The following is a 20,599-nucleotide window of genomic DNA, read 5'->3' on the forward strand; positions in this document are numbered from 1 at the left end:
AACGCGCCTTGGAGATGTTTAAATCGCTCCCCAACTGTCACTTTGGAAGAACAACGGGGCAAAGCCACGGCTTTCAATTGTTTTAAGGTAAGTTTATTTAATGTTTTCAATAATAATTATTTTAAATTGGCAGAATTATAACTTTTTTTGCAGCAACAATACTGTTAAACGTCTACAGGCCAACATTATTTACGTTAAATGATGAACAGTTTACCTCAAACGGCCAACCTACCTTACGCGACTCGCATAATCGTGTTAAGGTAACGTTATCTGAGACGACAGATTAATAAAGTTTTATTAGGTTTCAGAAAGTGACTGATGGCTGAAATATGCGAATACCTGTGAAAATAGAGGAAAAAGTAGTTTCTGACACTGAAAAGCGAATTTGATATTTAAGTGAGTCAAATGAGTTCAAAAAGTGAATACGACTTTCTGCTCTAATGTAAACGCCTGCAGTTGTCCATATCGACATTTAAATCATACAAATTACGTACAATATAGTCGGACCGCAGGTCTAAAAGAACCGACGACCCAGTTCAAGTAAACCGGTTCAGTAATTCTCGAACAAAGTGATTCCCGGAAAAGAATCGACGTCTCAGGGCATTTCAAAGTACGCGCACGCACAGCGAGTGACGCTGGCCGCGTTAGTGAAGTGATTTGATGCTTTTGTGGTTTATAAAGTCTTTTTACATACAAATTATAATTCAAAATGTGTTTTTTTTCCTGTCAGAAAAGCGCATGGATACATTTGTGAGAGAAAAACTGGTCGAGTGCAGTCTTATTGAGGCGTCTAACGGTAAGTTCTTGTTTATTATACATTTTACATAATTGTTTGTCTGTGATAATCAACTAACGTTAACCCTCACGTAACTTAAACGCACATATATTTTTATTTCGTGCTATAGTTAAAGCTGCACCAGAATGTACCTAATTTATTAATTTTCCAGATCGTGTTTTTGACTTGTCCTTATCACTTTGCTACATCTATAAGTTTTTATATATGGACTGTTTTACCTACGTGACTTGTCATAGAAATGTCTGTGTGCGCACATGCAGTGTGATCTCCCTTATCTGTGCCAGTGACTGTGTGTGTTTGATATAGTCATAGCCAGCATATTAACATAAAACTGTGATTTATAATAACTGGAACATCCCATTGATTAGACAGTTTGAAAGCACACCTTTCAGCCAATCACTATATCATATTCTGCTTCTGTAGACCAACTCATAGGTGAATTTAACTCATAATCATGATGGGTCAATTTCATGATTAACTTCACACAGTTAATTGAACTGAATCACTGTTATTAAAACAATTTGTATTTTTTCTTTTTTTTTCAACTTTATTTTAAAGGTTGGAACAAAAATGAAATTCCTTAACTGAGCAGAGTCCACAAGACCCCATCCAGTTGTCGTGGCGATTTAAAAATGCCAGCAGATCTCTCAGGCATTGATCATAATCAATGGACAGGTAAGGATATTCTGAACTATTTTCAAAAGGAATTGCAAATTGTATATTTAATTGTATTTTTCCACATGTGGACATATACATTGTGAAATAGTCCAAACTCAATTGAAAAGCATTTGTATTTCAGATGCCTTACACAGAAAGCTGTCAATTTGTGTCAAGGGTGGGACTATACTATGGGGCATGTTTGTATTGGGAGATATTTTGTAGTTTTTACCCCAAATCTCTCACTGTTTGCACTCTGATGCACGTCAGCAAACAACATTGCAGTTCTACTCTTATTTACCTAGTTGCATATTACCCTATATTTTATGCCTCCGGTGAAAAGCATTTGGTTAATGATGAATATTGACCAATAGTACCATGTGGATCTAACTGTTAGCAGGGGATAGTAGTGCCTTAACCTCCATTGTTCAAAGAATTTTGCACAGTTGTCTTTGAGTGACGTCACCTCCCAATACAAACACTCTCCATAGTATGGTCCCACCTCTGGCAAAAATTGACAGTTTTCAATGTGAGGCATTGGAAATTCAGATGCTAAAGATTCCATTTGAGTTTTGGCAGGTAACATGTGCGACACAGTGAAAAAACAGACATGGTAATTCATAAAACCTCATGTACTTGTTCTTATGTTGCATCTATGCTAACATTAGTCTGTTTCTCTCTTATTCCAAGGTCACCGTAGCCACCCGTATCCAGTACGTATCCAGACCAGATGGAGATCATCATCTAGAAAGGACCTCTACATCCCTGAAAGACAGCGGAGACCAGGACAACTAGAGCCCCAGATACAGATCCCCTGTAAAGACCTTGTCTCAGAGGAGCACCAGGACAAGACCACAGGAAACAGATGATTCTTCTGCACAATCTGACTTTGCTGCAGCCTGGAATTGAACTACTGGTTTCGTCTGGTCAGAGGAGAACTGCCCCCCAACTGAGCCTGGTTTCTCCCAAGGTTTTTTTCTCCATTCTGTCAACGATGGAGTTTTTGTTCCTTGTTTTTCTTTAGTTGGGGACAATTAATATCAAGCGATATCATCCACTTGATTGCACAGAGGGACGATACATCACTGAATCAATGACGAATTGACTTTAACTGAAAACTGAGTGTTTACTTTTGTCCCTTTGCATTATTACACACTATTTTCCTATTCAATACTGTAAAGCTGCTATGATGCAGTATTTGATCGATATGACAGGCTTATTACTCATAATACATGGAAAATACAGCTACAAACTGACTTTGTTTTTCCATTTGAAATTTGGCAGTCACTAAACTGAAACCGTAATTTTTGTTCAGTGTTTTTGAAACAGTGTTTTTGTTCAAGATTTGCAATTGTGTTTGGATTGTCACAATTTGTCACAATCCAAATGTGGAAAACGCAATTGATAAATATAATTAGCAATTCCTTTTGAAAATTGTCCTTCCATAGACAGGCTCTATAATGGAGTACACTGCTCTGAGGTGTAGATCTTTGCTTCAGAGCTTAAGTGTTTGACAATAGTTCACCCAAAAATGAAAATTGTCACTAATTATTCACCCTGGTCTGAAAGCTCTCGAATATCAACGAAAATATCTTAACTTGTGTTCTGAAGATGAACGAAGGGCTTACGGGTTTGTAACGACATGAAGTTGAGTAATAAATGACAGAATTTTCATTTTTGGGTGAACTATATGTTGAACTACCCTAAGCAGTGCACATCTACCTACGTAGGAGTCTTTATATACTTGATATAAATTTAAGGACATCTTTAAATGATTTTACATTTAAATTTAAAAATGTTAATTGTCAATGTCATTTCACTGTGTATTTAAATAGCTAAAAATCTCAAAATGTAATAGTTAAACAGCTAGACACAGGTCATTCAGAAATAATTTTCTTATTTATTGCAACTGTATTTCTGTGATTTTTATTTATTTATTTTGCATTTGCTGGAAACAAAAAAAGGGAAAATTCCATGTTGTTTGTCATTGGTAAAAAAAATTTGAATGTCAGATGGCATTAAAAATATTTTTTAACAGTCTAAATAACCTGTATTCTTCATTATTTATTAATCCATGATTGCTTTGTTAAGCAAAAGTGAAATTATGAGAATAACCCAGCAAGAATAACCCAGAATCATAAAAATGCAAACCCACAAATGGTAAAAATGACTCTATCTTGGGTTTTCTCAATAACCCAGCATGCTGGGTTAAAATGTGTAAACCAGCATGCTGGGTTACTTTAACCCAGCATGTGTTCTGTCCAATATTTACCCAGTGCTGGGTTGCCAATTGGGTTATTTTTAACCCAGCCATTTTTAGAGTGTATGTACAGGAAACGAATGCTGCTCTTTTGTACACTATTTCTCAAAGAACCTTAATATCTTAAAATAGAAAAGAGTTATTTTAAATTATAATGATATTTAACAATATTACAGTTTCCACCAAGAAAAAAGCAGCACAACTGTTTCTTGAGCAGCAAATCAGCCTAATATAATGACTTCAGAAGAATAATGTGACAATGAAGACTACTGTAGAGTAATGATGCTGAAAATTTGCAAAAAGCCAATTTTGCAATTTACAATTTAAGTTTTAAAAAGCCCATTTTTTTTATTATAACTTATGGGAACAAAGCTCAGTGAACTCACACAACCTACACCCTGATTGGCTCAAATGATATGATCAGAGACAGGAAGTCGAATTCACTTTGGCCTTTTCAGACAGGATCACCACACCTCTACAGGTTCACGCAGAAAGGTCAGCACATACAAATGTGCACACTGCAAAAATACTCTGTGCACTTCACACACAAAGGTCAGGATGGATGGACAATATTGTATAAATCAGCATTCACCCAGACAAGCACTCAAGAGGAAACGAGATGAGACACAGACAGTCATCTCTCTGCCACATCCATAATTACAGCTTACACACGCATGTGTGTGTGCATATGAAATCAACACTGTCCAGTGCTGAGAGGAGTGGGGACTTTCCTTCCTAATTGAATCACTGTCTTCCGCTCTGACAAAGCCCAAGATGTCTCTTTTTCACCACATAGAGACAGTCTGTAAAAAATAAATGAGCTCTCACACACACAAACATTCAACACAAGCAAAGGCTCTTTCAGCATTAGCTCCATCGTGTACCTGTAACCCTTTTAGACTGAGAGATCTTATTTGCTAAAACCATTAGAGATTCTAAAGAACGGCTTTGTTTTAGGAGCAAAAGACACAGGACTGTGACTTATTTTTTTAGTTTTTTTAAACAAATGGTTAGCTCAGGATATACTGGTTAAATACATAGAAATAAATAAAACAGTAGAAATACATTACCGTACAGTAGCTTTTTAAAATGTTTTTAAAGGAAATCTTTTAAGTTGCATTTATTACATATTAAAAAAAAACACTAATATTTTAGAATATTATTTCAATTTAAAATAACTGTTCTCTATTTCAATATATTTTAAAATGTATTTTATTCCTGTGCTGCAAAACTGAATTTTCTGCATTATTCCTCCAGTCTTCAGTGTTACACGATCCTTCGGAAATCTTTCTAATATGCTGATTTGCTGCTCAAGAAACATTTCTGAATATGAATAAAAATTCAAAAGAATGGCATGTCTTTGAAATCATTTACTTGTATCATTATGAATGTCTGTACTGTCATCCTTGCTGAATAAACGCATTACAAAAGCATAACAAAATCTTACTCACCCCACATTTTTGAGAAGTCTATTTAAACAATCTGACTCTAAAATCAAGTGTTCTTTTTCCGCTCACCTAATTCAATGTCCTGGTCGTCGGTGAGGATGAGGATGATGTTGGGACGGATGTTGCGCCGGTCTCGCTGGAACCGAGGTTTCAGTCTCTGATTGGACTGGAAGATGGAGGCATGAGCCACCGCCAACACGGCCAGCAGCACCAAGACCCGGGCCGCCAGCCCCTGCGTCGCCATCTCAAGGCTCCCACTCACTCTATACTGACTTCACTCTGTGGCACCTGTAGGGAGAAGATAAAGAGGTTGTGTCAGCATGTGGTTTCGCCAGAGAGATCTTATTTAGGGTAAATTATTAATGATCTTAATTGTTATAGCCGTAAGTTAGGCCTATATATAAACATGCAGCTTCTCTTGCACTTAAAATATTACATCAAATGTAGGCTACAGCATGATCTGGACGCAAAGATAAACTCAACATAAGGAGTCAGCTAACAAAGTCCAAAATACGGTATGCAGAAGTGCCACAAAACAGGATTCAGATTCAGAAATGGTACAGAAAAAGTTAGATGTTGGATATAATGACAAGAGATGAGATGCCACATTTTTATAGACATCTGGACTAACTTAATAATTTGACATTTATTAGTGTTCTGCTCTAAACTCTGAGTGTTGCTCTTGGTACACACTGTACCACCAATACTCCACGTTTCGCTCAATAAATATCAGCGCTCAAGCTTAGAGGCAGAGGAGAAACTTTCACACTGTACAACGAAGAACAAAAATACACTATATGTACAAAGCCACTGACAAGAAAGTAGTTTAGTAACTACCTTTCAGAATTGTTGATGATTTGAAAAGTCATGATGAAATGTTGAAATTATGACACAAAAAAAGTTAAATTATGAGTCATAATTATGATATTTTGCAATTTTGTCATAATAAAGTTAATATAATATAATGTTATAGTTATTGTCTTTTATTTTAAATTTATTATAATGTCATAACTATACCTTTTCATGTTGAAATTTTGACTTAATTCTAAAATTTTATGATTACTTTTTTGTTGAAATTTAATTTATTTCTAATTTCTACGTTTTGCATCATATTTTTTAGCCTTTTAATCACAAACTCTGAGATTTTCAGAGCAAACTTTACCATATTTTTAGTTGGTTCTGAACGCTACATTTTTAGAAAATTAAAAATAAATAAATGTAGGCCTATACAATTTATAACAGCATCTAGTTATCTAGCATATCCAATTATAATGCTCCACTTTTTTATATTTTAATAAATAACTGCTTTTATATTAAATAGAAAAATGCGTGCAAACTCCAAAAATAAAATCCACTTAACTATGGGAATAAGTACTGATATTTAAATGTAACGACAATATTGAATCAGACACATTTTTGCACTTGCAAAAAGTGTCTGTTCAGTGTATTTGCCCCCCAAAAACCTTATTTGGGTCCTCGGCGGAGAGTTTATAAGATTAAAAAGCACTGCCCTACAACTCAACCCAAGTTAAATCAAACCATCGCCTTTCCACAATGAGAGATGATGAATCGTGCTTGGAATAAGCTGCCTCTCATTGAGTTTATATTATGGTCGCCATCTAATTTGAACCCAATGAATTAGGGTCTTCATTAACACACACACATACACGCAGTGTCTAGGGTAAGGCTTTTATTGATGCACAATGCTGTTTCATGCACTGTAATCATTTCTTGAGCATGAATAATTTAATAGGATGGAATCCCCTTCTCAGCTGCTAATCTGTGCTGGAATATAAAACCCCACCCACTGCTACCCACCATGAGCTAAACACACACACCACGCACACAGCAGGGACTAATCTCAAACCAGTCGCTTGTTTCTCATTCTGCTACGCTGTCGTTGTTGCTGTCTAGGTGCACAGAGTAGAAACTGACAGTCATGCCGTCGCCATATAAATATAATAACTCATTAACCATCCCTATGTGCATCAGCCTGTGTAAATCTCCGAAAAGACACTGGGCTCTGAAAGAAACTTAATTCAAAGCTGGAAATCAAATTATGACATGAAATATTTCAGATTCTATTTCGAATGGTTACTAATCATAGAAGTCAATTTGTGACACTGATCATATGACGGTCAGATGTTCTTCTACTGAAGCTTTTTTAATAATCTTTGGATCTTAACAAGTCAAAGAACAAGACCATCAGGTTGTGGAGTCGAGCGCTGCTGCCATTAAAGCAAAAAAGTGACACACACAGTATGTACTAATTATTAACATTCACATGATTTTACATTCAACTTTTCACTGTCGCGCTAAAATTAAATTGAGTTCAATTTGAGAATGCAAAATCAAACGGTTTCCACAAGTGGTCTCGGATCGCTGCGTATCAATCTGTACAAATTACGCTTGCAGTATTCGTGTCTGTAATGTCAGTTGAGGATACCAGGAGTATATTCATGCCAAGACAGCTGTGCGCCTGGAAATGAAAAGGAATGAAAGAGCGAAGAAAGCAGATACCAGTCTCCGAGGAGACAAATTACAAACCCCTTTAACCCTCCGAGACATTAATACAACCGCACAAACACCTCCGTCTACATTCAAAACACTCCGAAGCCACAACCTCATTCATGTGCACCAGCATTCACACAAAAACACTGCCAAAAATGCATTTCGCGTCAAAGACAATCATGCAGAACTTGTAAAATAATGTTATTCTTCACATAACCAATAGTGTACTGACAAAAAGACATGTCTTTGATGAAACGCTCACACTTTGGTGCTCTGCATGCTAGTGTACCGATCGGAAAGAGCCTTTAGCACCTCGAGAACCATTGATTTCAGTTGCATTTCGGTTATATTTATGGAAAGTCACACTGACTTTTGGCAGATTGGACCAGGGTGGTCAAGGTCCACAGAATAGAATTATATGAAAGACAGCATAGAATGATTTTTAATAGATTCTGGGAAAATGATAAAGCACATGATAGAGTCTAATAGGTAGCTTGCGCTCAGTCATTTCGCTTTTTCTATTTTCGCTCTACGTCTCTCTTATTTTACGACACAGATAAAATTAGCGCAAGGAATGTCCAGCTGACATGACTGCCCCTTCCATGTGTATTCGGAGTAAGATTCATCAAGATGAATCAAAGAAGGTTCTTGAATGACAAAAGGACTTTAACATTTAGTATTTTTCCTGTAGTGAAGTGAAGACTGATACTACTGCAAACCATTTCAGTTTCATTCCCTTCCCTTGGCTTTTGTACATTATACTGTACACTTTATCTGCATTCCTAGAGATTTCACACTTATGGCTTGCTTTTGTCCGAAACACAATATACGGTTACCCAGCTCATAGCCACTAGAGAGAGAAAGACTGACACGGTCTCTTTTACTGCCGGTCCTCACAGGAACTGTAAAGACAGGGGCTTTATTCGAAGATTATATACAAAAGAACAGGATACACAGTACACTGCTATTACTGTTTGAACAGAGACTTTTGAAGCATTTACTCTACCATTATCAAAAAAAAAAAAAAAAATGGATGTGCAGTTTACTGAGAGTAAGGTGTGTTTTTACACAATTCTATAAACACCATGTTCAAAAGTGTTACTTTTATAATTTATATAATCTAAAGTATTCTTCAGCCAAATCATATAGTTTGTGGTCACCAAGCAACACAGCAAATAGGTGCTTTATTATAGTATGTGTGTTTTTTTGGGAGTGCGTTTATAGTACAGTATATATGAATATGGCTTATCCAATAAAAATTTAGAGCAATAACTATCCATTTTATAATCCAAAAATATAATTTGAAAAAATATATTTGATTTTTATATCACCATACCCATTAAATTATTTTTTAATTAAACATTTTATCGGGAATAGATTTAAATGTGAATTTGAATTCCAGTTTGAATTGTGTCGGAATTTGCATGTGAACTGTGAATTCAAATTATAAATTAAATTGGATACAATCACACAGCACATCTGAACTGTATTACACTTTTAATTTATATATACATCTAAATTGTATCTGTCTTTGCGTTTAAATTTAAAATATGGATTTAAATGTCAACTGTGAACTCAAATTGTATTTGAATTTGGATTTAAATATGCAGTACGTAAACTACATTCAGATTTGGATTTAAATATAAATATGAACTGGATCCGTTTTTGCATTTAAATTTGAAATCTGGATTCAGATTGTAACTGTATTTGGATGTAAATATGCAGTGTTTAAACTGCATTCTGATTTTGATTTAAATATAAATCCAAAATGGATCCGTTTTTGCATTTACATTTGAAATCTGGATTCAGATTGTAAAATAGTTTGAATTGCATTTGGGTTTTGGTTAAATTATAAATTTGAATTGCGTGTGGATTTCCATTCAAATTTAATTTGGAACTACATCTGGATTACAATTTAAATATAAACGGAGCTGTTTTAAGATTCCCTTTTAAGTTTACGTTGGAAATAGTTTTAGAATTAAACTAAGTTTGAGGCTTTAAGAGGCTAAAATACTAGAAACTATAAAAACGGAGCAGAATTTATACAACTTACAAGCCTGAAGTGAGCAGAATCTGGGTTAATGTAGAGTCCCTCAACAGAGGCACAAACCCCCAACTTCACTTTTCAGGAAAACACCTCTCCTCCACTCGTCTCTCTGCGTCCCTCATTCTAAACCTCCTTTCCTCTTCTCTCACCTCCTCGCACAGAATCTCCCGCTTGTTATCACTGTCATCCCTGTCTCTTTCTGCTCTCAAACACCTCTCCCTCTCTCTCACGTCTGGTTCCCTCAGTTCCGTGAGTACCTCATGGTGTTGATGTCAGATGGCTCGGTCTGTCTCGCTCAGCGCAGCTGCTCATCCCACATGGAAGTAGAAATATCCAGATATGGAGCGCGAGGGCTATGGGACCATTTAATGGGATCCTTGATAACAAGATACGGTGGTAACACTCCACACACTGCACTTCCTCATCTGTCTCTGTAGGTCACTGCGCTGTAGCTATATCCCTCTCTCTCTCTCTTTCTCTCACAGTTGGAGTCGCTCATGTGCGCTCCTCTCTCTTCACTTCTCTTCTCCCCCCCATCCAGGCTCTCTCATTCTAGCTTTATCGCACCCCCTCTCTCTCTTTCTCTCTCTCTCCTGCTATAATTCTATTCCCACTCGTCTCTTCTCCACTCTCTCAGGATTGATGTGTTGTAACCTTGAGCTCTGCCGCTTTCAATTTATTGTCCCTCTCACCCCCGTCCCATCTCCCATCTTTGGTAAGGGTTAACGGAGCACCGCGCCGTAACAAAACCGAGGACGAGGGTCCCATCTGCGTCCCGTTTCTGCTCCGCCGACCACGCTGCTCTGCATACAGGCACATTCATTTACATTACATTATATTAACAAGCACCTCAAATGAAAGCTCTCGCTGTTTATATTTACATGGGTTCTAAATGAAAGCCCGCCACATTTAAATTCAGATGAATTACTGCAAGAGCCGCTGTTTTATTTGAGGCAAAACGGTGCTTGTATTTCCATACCAATGATTTGTGCGTGCTAACTGCATGCAAATGGATGCAGTTGGGGTTTGCTTAAACTCACTGTGCCAGATCTGTTGAAGATGCTTTCAAAGCACAGATTGTTGATTATATTTACATTCTAAATATATATATATATATATATATATATATATATATATATATATATATATATATATATAAACATAACATTTTAAATATAAAAAAAATACTTTTTACTAAACTTAAAATATAAGGGGCTTATCATTTAGTAAATGGTTCCATTTCTTTGTTAACATTTTTTTTCATTCTCTAGTTTATTTTAAATAATAATAATAGTAATAATTTAAACAATATTATTATTTGTATTACTCTAATAGCCTATTTGAGTATTTATAATTTAGCACAGGTAATATACAGGTAATTATATGAATATAATTAATTTATCCACTATATGCATATTCTTTTTTACCATTTCTAGTAATGTTATTTTCCTTCAATAGCCCGTTTTAAATTGGTTTGTGGTTTGAAAATGAATTTTGACAAGTACAAATACTCAATGTGGTCTCTAAATGAATATGAGCTCATAAAACAATGATCAAAACGCTGCTTCTAACAGTTTTAGATGAGCTATAGTACCTCGTCACAATGCAGAGCATGTCGAAATCCCAAAAGTACTTCCTATCTTTCACTACCAATTGACTACTTGCTAAATGCTGTCTTTCTTAAACAGGAGATAAATGTGTGTTGTAAAGTGGTTTGAGTAAAAAACAACCACAAGAGAACTGAAGAGGTTTTGTGTGTAAAGACCCTGATGGACTATGGCCGTCTGGGGCAGAGAAGTATTGATTCAACACACACACACACACACACACACATCCCAGAATACATCCTCACATACAGAGAAATGACGACAGACCAGACGCACTTCAGACATCTGTCTATGACCGCGAAGACAGCTGGAATTTTCAACTTAACCCTTCGCTATTCACAACTAATCCCACAACTATTCTGCCATGAATTTCCCGAAAAATGTTCTACAGTTCCCACTGTGAGCAGCTCAACAGACCGTGTCTTTGTTATTGTCAGAGAGACACAGAGAGAGAGCGGGAGAAAAGAACTGTCAAATTGTCTGGCCTTTCTTTTTAATTAACTTTGTCCATTTGCTCTTCTTATCGGAGTACATTAAAAAAAAGGCCACCCAGACAGACACAGAGAGAGAGACAATGTGTGTGTGTGTATGATTAAACATAAAACGTACTTGAATAACATGCTGCTTATTAATAAATGAAACAAGAAGACAACGCTCTAAGCCCATTTTCACACACTGCAGCAGATTCACATCTAGAAGCTAGTTAACTACGTATTAAACCGAAAGAGTAAATCCAACACATTTCTTTTTTATTACTATTTATTTTATTTATTAAATTGTGATTGATTGATATTTAATATTTAATTTTGGTGCTCATTGCCCGATTTTTAAATTTAGGTTAGTTTCACAATTTGTGACCATGGACCTCAAAACCAGTCATAAGGGCAAATTTCTCAAAACTGAGACATATACATAATCTGAAAGCTGAATAGAAAAGCTTTCCATTGATGTATGGTTTGTTAGGATCAGACAATATTTAGCTGAGATACAACTATTTGAAAACCAGGAATCTGAGGATGCAAAAAAAAAAAAAATAAAATAAAAAGGAGAAAATGTCCTTTAAATTTGTTCAATTGAAGTTCTTAGCAATGCATATTACTAATCAAAATTAAATTGTGATATATTTATGGTTGGCAATTTACACAATATCTTCATGGAACATGATCTTTACTAAATATACTAATGATTTTTGGCATAAAAGAAAAATCGATAATTTTGACCCATACAATGTTTTTTGGCTATTGCTAAAAATATACACCAGCGACATAAGACTGGTTTACGGTTATTAAGACTAACTAAATTATAATGTTGTGAGACCTAGATTCCCTTGTAGCATTTAAATACTGATTTTGGTATTTAGTGTTTTATTTCTGTTTTTGTTGAGACCAAACAGATTTGAAATGTAATATGAGCTATAGCATAAAATAATTATCAGTTTTTCTATACACAGATATAATTTAATATTGGCATGTCTTAAAAAAAACAAAAACAAATGAAGAGAACAATGAACGAAAAAAGCCTAACAGAAATAAACAGTTATTATTGTTAACTAAATCTAAAACCAAAAGTAAAACCATAAAGCATTTTTTGTTACTTGAAATAATAAAAATGTTAACTTAAAAAAATAATAATAAAAATGATGAAAAAATAATAAAAAACATAAAGCTTTAAATCTTTTGTTAAATATTTTAATTAAAGTGTAAAGCAGAAATAAATAATGACCCAAATGAACAGCCAGAAATCACAAATCTTCATTCACAGACTGACACTAATTAACTCAACAAAACACCTGCTGCACACATCATATCAGAACATCAGCACAGGCTCAATGTCTCGGCATCCGCAGATCTGAGAGCTATTTCAGGTCTGGGTTTTACTGCCGTGACGAACATGTGGATGACTTGTATTAAATAAGGCCATTAATGAAGAGTCCTTGATGATAACAGCAATTAATCCTTCTTCATTAGTGTCTGCTAGCCTCTAATTACACCTGCTAATTATAATTCATCTCTCTCTCTTTCTCTCTGCACTGCTCTGGCGTGTCTCTGCCTCCCACACCACTTCAAAAATATGACAAAAATCTCCTCAAACTCATTTTAGATTTGCACTGCATTTGGTAGCTGTATTTGCGTTGTCAAGGGAAAAGTTTGTCATTAAAATGAATTGTATTTACAATCGCACTAAATGATGTGAATTATGAGGCGGGGAGCGTTGAAACAGGGTGTCAAACTGTTTAATGGAGAGATGCAGTGTGGGTTAAGTGGTTGGTGTGAACTACTGTAGTACACAACAGTGTATGAGTCTATGTAATTACAATCCACTGGATACACTTTAATGAAGATTTATGAATACACTTTGATGATAAAAAATTGCATTGAAATATATCAACACACTTCCTTTTCAAAGTTTGGGGTCAGTTTTTTTTTTAATTCATACTTTTATTCAGCAAGCACACATTAAATTGATAGAAAAAATGACTATAAATATATTAATAAATTATTAGACTTAATAATCATCATCATCATATAGTTCTTTTGAACTTCCTATTCTAAACGAAAAAAAAGGTGAAAAAATCGGTTCTACAGTTTGACCAAAATATGAAGTGGCTCACCTTTTTACAACATTGAAAATAATCAGAAATGTTTCTTGAGCAGCATATCAGTATATTAGTATGATTTCTGAAGGATCATGTGACACTGAAGACTGGAGAAATGATGCTCAAAATACAGCTTTGATCACAGAAATAAATTACATTTTTAATTAAAATATATTCCAATAGAAAGCAAAAATTAAAAAAGTAGTTAGAAATGCCAATATAATTATATTATATATAATTTTTTTAAACTCTTTTCTATTAATATTAATACATTTCATTGTGTAATATATAAGATACAACAAGATACAACACAATAAAACAACAGTATGAATGTAAATGTCTGAAACATATTTGAAACATTTGGAGACCTCCAGCTTGTTAACAGTGAATTTATGAGAATGTTTGTTCTGTAATTATTATGACACACATCTTGCTTGTTTAAAAGCCCCATGTGTTTTTCCTCTCGTGTATCTGAGTGATTTACAACACTATTACAATAAACAGTCTGAGGATTTTAAGATTTGGCTGAAGAAGTGTGTGTGTGTGTGTGTGTGTGTGTGTGCGTGCGCGCTGGCTTGATTGACAGGCTTAACGACTGCATACAGAAAGTAATTAATTTAGTTTTGGGGAGGCCGTACAGGCATTAAGAACAGTAGGAACTAGTCAGTAATGGGCTGTAATTACTGATGCGGTGCAGAGAAACCACACATGCATAACTTGTAACCCTTGTGCAAGATGTTGCTCTGCAAGCAAAATTAATACCACAAAATAAATTCTTTAAGACAATGACAGAAAGAAGAGGAAGAAAGAACATGTTAATCACTCATGCAATGAAATGCTAAAGCTCTTTGGAAAACAATGCATGCTGAAGAACTCCCGCCAACGTATTTGCAACTTATCACTGCTCCATTTGCCTGTATGTGTGTGTGTGTGTGTGCGTTTGACATGCTCTCATTGACTATGAATGCTGGAGCTGTGCCAAGGCTGCTAATTAATTTGCACATTAACCAAATGTGTGTAATTGCTTGTGTGTGTGTGTGTGTGTGTGCATGACTACACCGAAAGGATAAACGACTTGCCTTATCCACTTTGGCTTGCTGCAAAATAAAATGCATCATACCAAGAGTTCTCTCCGAACTGTGTAAACGTTTCTAGTGTGATTTCTGTTTAACACACATCATGCTCAACTATACGTTATTCAGTGTTTCGAATCATTCCCAGATCTAACTGGGCACCGTGCAAAAAGATGAAAGTGACTTAAATGAAGTGTGACCTTTTCCCCTCAGTTTTCAATGGTTCTTTTTGCTGCTGCTTTGCTAATTAGTTATTTAGCTGACACTTTCTAATCCAAAACCATTTATGGTACACTAAATAAAACCACAGTCCCTTTGGAGGTCAGGTGCCATGTTAGAAGACACACTGATGACAGTTCAAGGACCAATCAAACCTGCAAACCTCTACGAACTATTGAACTCGTAATACAAAAAAGTTATATTAATTCCAAATATGCAAACACATTCAAGATCCAAAACAATTTCACTAGACCTGGTGACGATTAGTGAACCAGGGATACCAACATTACATTATGATAACGGTAAGAAATAAGAATGACACCTAAATCATCACACATTCAAGTTACAAACATCAGTGCCTGCTCTTACATTAAAAGTAAGTAGTAAACATGTACTTCTAAAAATCATACAGCAGGGTGATGCTGGCTTACAGTCTTTTAGGACAGGTATCTGCTGCTGTTTACCTAAAATAATAGTGTTGCATCTAGCCTGAGGTGTGTAGTTAACAGAAAGTGGCCCCTGGCGATCAATGCAGTGTGACAGAGCTCTCTCGCGGGCTGAACCGGGCCGATACGCTCATCAGGAATGCAGGGAGGAACCTGGATGGGACACTTTTTGGAAAGCTGTTCTAAAGAATCTACTGTACTTGATATGAAACAGTCTTCTCTTATATCTTGCAAATGATGTGATCTAATCAAAAACACCTGAGGCACATCATCGTCTGGCAAACTCAGTGCCAAATTAACTGAATAAATATGAAAATATGAAATGAAAAGTGCCTGTGGAGGAAGTAAGCAAGAGAATGTACAAAATCCATCATGCGATTCAGACAACTTCTTTCAAGAATAAAATACATATCTCATTTAGGGACATTTGTTTGACCGTTTGGTGTTTTATATGCATTTTGTGACATGCTGGGTACTTTTTATTTTTTATTTTACTTTAAGGTCCACTTCTTGATTTTAACCATTAACTATGACTTTTTTAAACACAATAAACTCGTATTTTGCTGTTTATTAATAGTTAGTAAGGTGGTTGTTAAGTTTAATGCTTTTCATGCACAAAATCAAGTTTAGAATTTTGCGTATGGAGATATAGTCCTAACTTTAAAAATGCAACATTTTTGGCAACCCGGGGTGCCGAAATACAATTGGGTAAACAGGCAGTGGGCGGGTTTCACAAACCAAAACAGAGAACGACATTCTGGCCCGGAACACACATTTTCAGGAGAATAACTGACTGTAGCATTGTTTTTCAGATAAAGAAGTATGTTAACTTAGCATGTTTCTTAAATATCTGCAAACATATTATGGTATTTTTATGCTTTAGTAGAGTCAAAAACTTACATACAGCACCTTTAAAATTGGTTCTTTTAAGAACTGTTCACAAGAAGGGTTCTCTGGGAAACAAAAAAATGGTTCTTTAACGGCATTGCTCCCAAAACCCCATTTCAGAACCTTTATGCTCACTCGGTCCACATTCTGCGCTCTGATTGGTAGTTTCCATGCTGCATTGCTGAAGATGCACATCAGTTTGAATCCAGCTCAGTTTTAGCATCAGCTCCAGTCTCTGTCGTTCATGTCAACTCTCACTGAAAATGAATGGATTCCGGTCACTTTGTCATTGAAAATTGCTGTCAGATTGCATGAATGCTCCTTTAGTTTGTCCCTTACCCTGGGTGAGACTGACAGAGTCAATGAATCAATAAGCCCAAAGAATTAAAATGCTGGGAAAGTGCTTATTCTACATTGAAGAGGGTCATTATTTAGCCCAATTTGCAAAGTTTACAGAGAGCGGCCTTGCACAGGCAGGTCCGGTGCTGTAGCTTTATTAGAGATATTAAGATTCAGCTCACTATTAGCCGCCAGTGGTGAATTTTAGTGTGCCTGCAAGGCTTCTGAACCAATTTACCTCTTTTCCCCTAAGCATCAGCTTATCTTTAAGCAGAGCAGTTGAGTAGCACAGTTCACCTCCTTTTACCTCGGAAAAGTTGAGGCTAAAACAAACCCTGATCGATTCCACCGGTGTGTCAAAGTTTACTTCTGCTCTCAGGTTAAGGATGGAGAAGCTCTTGCGGTTAAGCGCAGTAATAAAAAGCTTGCGGTAACCCTGGTGGGGGCCAACTCTCGACCCGACTCCCACAAACTCCTGAGCTAACATTTGTCTTTGGCTTTCCATTGGGGAAACTGTACTTTCATGATCTTTTTTCACACTGCTTCCTCAGTCGTTGCTAGAACCTGCCTCATTTCAGCTCGAAGAGTATTAATAAAGAAATGTAGGGGAAAAAAACTTTCCTACGGGTTTCAGCAGGAAAGGAGGAGACCAGGACGCCTACAGAATATACATTAGATACTCTAATTTGACCCTTGTATTCAGTGTGAAAAAGACTATTATGAGACAGGAAAGCGTGGAAGAAGACATCTAGTGTGAGTATGTGTGTGTGTGTGATATGCAGTACTTCAACTTAAGTCCCACATGGGAAGGGAAAGCACTTGTATTTTGTGTTTGAATGAATATGACAGTGATGTACATGCTCTTTTTGCGATGCCCATACAGATATTCCCACATATGCCTTTGCTTGTCTCGTCATGCAAAGCGAGCCTGAAGCCTTCTGGGTATTTCAGACCGCTGAGACGCCACACTGTGCAGCTCTGCTTCCATTCCTTCCTGAGCTCCATTCAGTTTAGCAATACAAAACGCTTTCAGATTCTATGGCATTTAAAACTGTAAAAAATGCAGCAAATCAGCATAATGGAATGATTTCTGGAAGGACCATCACACTGAAGACTGGAGTAATGATGCTGAAAATTCAGTTTTCATCACAGAAATAAATTACATTTTAAAAATATATTCAAATAGAAAACACTTATTTCAAACTGTAATAACATTTCACAATATTACTGTATTTTTTTTTATCATTGGTGAGGTTTCAGAAACATTTTAAAAACTTTACCAGCTCCAAACTTTGAAACATTACAGTTGTATTTAGTTCATCCAAAAATGTATAATGTCAGTGATTTTTAACATTATATGCTCATGCTGTTCTTTGCATACAGTGAAAATGAATGAGGACTGTAGCTGTGAACCCCCCAAAATTACACTATTACATTCTCTATTGGTTTAATTAAATATACCACATCGCTGGTTTAACCGAGATTTTTCCCTTTTGTTTATTTTGATGACATGTGATGATAAAGGAGGGTTTATTTTAAATTCTTTTATTTTTATGGTGAATTATTCCTTGAAAACTCACAAACTGATCAGCAAGTGGCATTTTTGACTCCTTCACACAGTCTTCTGATGATGCAATTATTTTTTAGTTTAAAGGAACAATCGGCAGAACTGCAGTACGTGGTTGTAATTTCAACTTGTGTTACATGCAGTAGAGAATAGTACTGTATTATTTAAAGCCAAAGCCAAAGGTGCGCAGAACTGAACAGGCGTTCTGATTCTGTGTGTGCACAGTCTGTGTGGGTCTGGTGATCAGGGATACATAGAAGAAATAAACACAAAACATAAACCCTGACATCTCTGCTTACCCCCTGAAGTGAAACACACTCATTATCATGCGCACACTAACAGTTCAGACGGACTTCTGCTACTTCCAGAAGCATTGCTATGGCAACATCGCACGTCTGCTCGTACAACTACACAGGTCTCTCTCTGTGATGGACTTTCAGAGGAGGCTAATGCCAGACTCACAGCAGGATGAATGCGGTGGATCCCAGAATCCTCTTTCTCGTTTGTATGTCACAGTACTTTAGTTACAGGTCTATGTTAACAGCGTGTCAAAGTGCTCTCTCACCCAGCTTTACTTCCTTCGCCTCTCTATTATTACATCTTGACCCACACATCCATCCATCCCTCGCTCGCCCTGTACCCTCTCTTCTCCATCACCCTGACTGCTCTACCTTTTTTCACCATCAATAGCAAAATAGCCCTGATCTACTGCTGCCCTAGAGGAAGAATCCAAGAAAACAGTCCACCATCCACTATCCCGTCCAACCGAATCCATCCATTGCCTCCCATATCAAAGGGTTCATTGTAAAATACCATTATTTATTTATTACAATTATAGATAACAGTTTAGAATGGGGACCAATTCTCACTATTAACTAGCTGCTTATTAGCATGCCTATTATTAACATATTGGCTGTTTACTAGAACTTAGTATTAGTATTTTGATACAAAAGTCGTAGTTAACGGTTTGTTAATTGCGAAAACTGGACCTTAAAATAAAGGGACAGAATTATCAAAACTACTACGAGTAATGAGCAGCTTCTGGAATTTTTTTTAGGGAGGACTGTGTCATAAAAAATCCCAGTATGATTTAATGCTAAAAAGGGAAAGTTAGAGATATGAGGTGGGCATAGATTAATTTTTTTTAAAATCTAGATTAATCTCACTGTGATCTTGACATTAATCTAGATTAATCTAGATTAAAATGGCTCATTCGAATTCTGTCGAAGGCATTCAGAATATGTGTGTTACCCAAATAAAATTGATAAACAGTAAGTCTTTGAGACGGGGTTTATTAAGCTAGGTGGTGCATTAGACCAGGGGCTCATCTCCTGTTTCCAAAATGCATCACAAAGTGCTTGAAAAAGCTGTAAACTAATTCCAAGTTGCACAAGGTGCAAACAACCTTATGCCTGTTTCACACATACTCCGTCTGCAGTGCGTATGCGTTGCATATTTTTTTACGCACCCATGTTAACGGATTCCAGTTGCGTTCCAGGAGCGTTGCGTCTGCAGCAGTGCAGCGATCGTTCACTTACCGAGTAGTGGACTTTAAGAGACGATGAACGCATCCAATATAATACACATCCCATTTTATTCCTCAACTGTTTACTTTCACTTGAGAAATAACTGACAGTTTGTTCGAGCATACTTTCTAAGGCGGATATTTTGACATATTTTGTGTGTACCTGTCGGCACAAGAGCAAAAATAAGCAAATTCGATGTTCAAGTGTTTTGAGACGCCTTTCTCTGCGTGAGCCCTGAACACCAGAACACCGCGAGTACTGAATTGGGCTCTTTCACATCTTTTTGTTTGTTCAAACTGTGATTTGTATGTGTTCGTTCAGGAGCAGGAGGGACTTCGATGAGAACTTTGCAGAAGAGAGCTCGGTTCAGTGTAGCTGTCCGTGATACGCGGCTCTTTCTTTCTCTCCCCAACGAAAACAGCACGCGTGTAACCAGCTACTCTGTTCAGCTTCTCCGTGTCTTGTGTTTGGATGCTTTAATGTTTAAATCGACAAGCGGTACATCTTAAAAACACGTGAAAAGGATAAGCTTTAGTGACAATGCGCAGCAGTGGCCCGTCAACTGTCCTGACCGTCTTTTTAGGCTGGCCTCAGTCAGTCGGTTATATCAAATATCAAG

At 36.4% G+C, this 20,599-nt stretch overlaps 1 protein-coding gene and 1 long non-coding RNA gene across 12 annotated transcripts in view; one reads left to right on the forward strand and one right to left on the reverse strand.

The window, feature by feature from the left end:
* Positions 1-20,599, reverse strand: part of sulf2b (sulfatase 2b) — a 140,728-nt gene that overhangs the window by 31,405 nt on the left and 88,724 nt on the right. For 6 of the 11 annotated variants that reach the window (XM_052593644.1, XM_052593636.1, XM_052593637.1 and 3 more), the window contains one exon: positions 5,231-5,449. In XM_052593644.1, coding sequence (XP_052449604.1) covers positions 5,231-5,405 — 175 coding nt within the window. In that variant the 5' untranslated portion in view covers positions 5,406-5,449. Of the gene's footprint in view, positions 1-5,230; positions 5,450-9,725; positions 10,249-20,599 lie in introns of those variants that run through there. The other 5 variants (XM_052593640.1, XM_052593643.1, XM_052593635.1 and 2 more) reach the window with 5 other exon arrangements.
* Positions 125-3,500, forward strand: LOC128011346 (uncharacterized). The gene is made up of 2 exons (XR_008182531.1): positions 125-1,471; positions 2,144-3,500. It is a non-coding gene; the product is annotated as an uncharacterized LOC128011346 (long non-coding RNA).

Source organism: Carassius gibelio, chromosome B23 (assembly GCF_023724105.1).
Source record: "Carassius gibelio isolate Cgi1373 ecotype wild population from Czech Republic chromosome B23, carGib1.2-hapl.c, whole genome shotgun sequence".
NCBI classification, from domain to species: Eukaryota; Metazoa; Chordata; class Actinopteri; order Cypriniformes; family Cyprinidae; genus Carassius; species Carassius gibelio.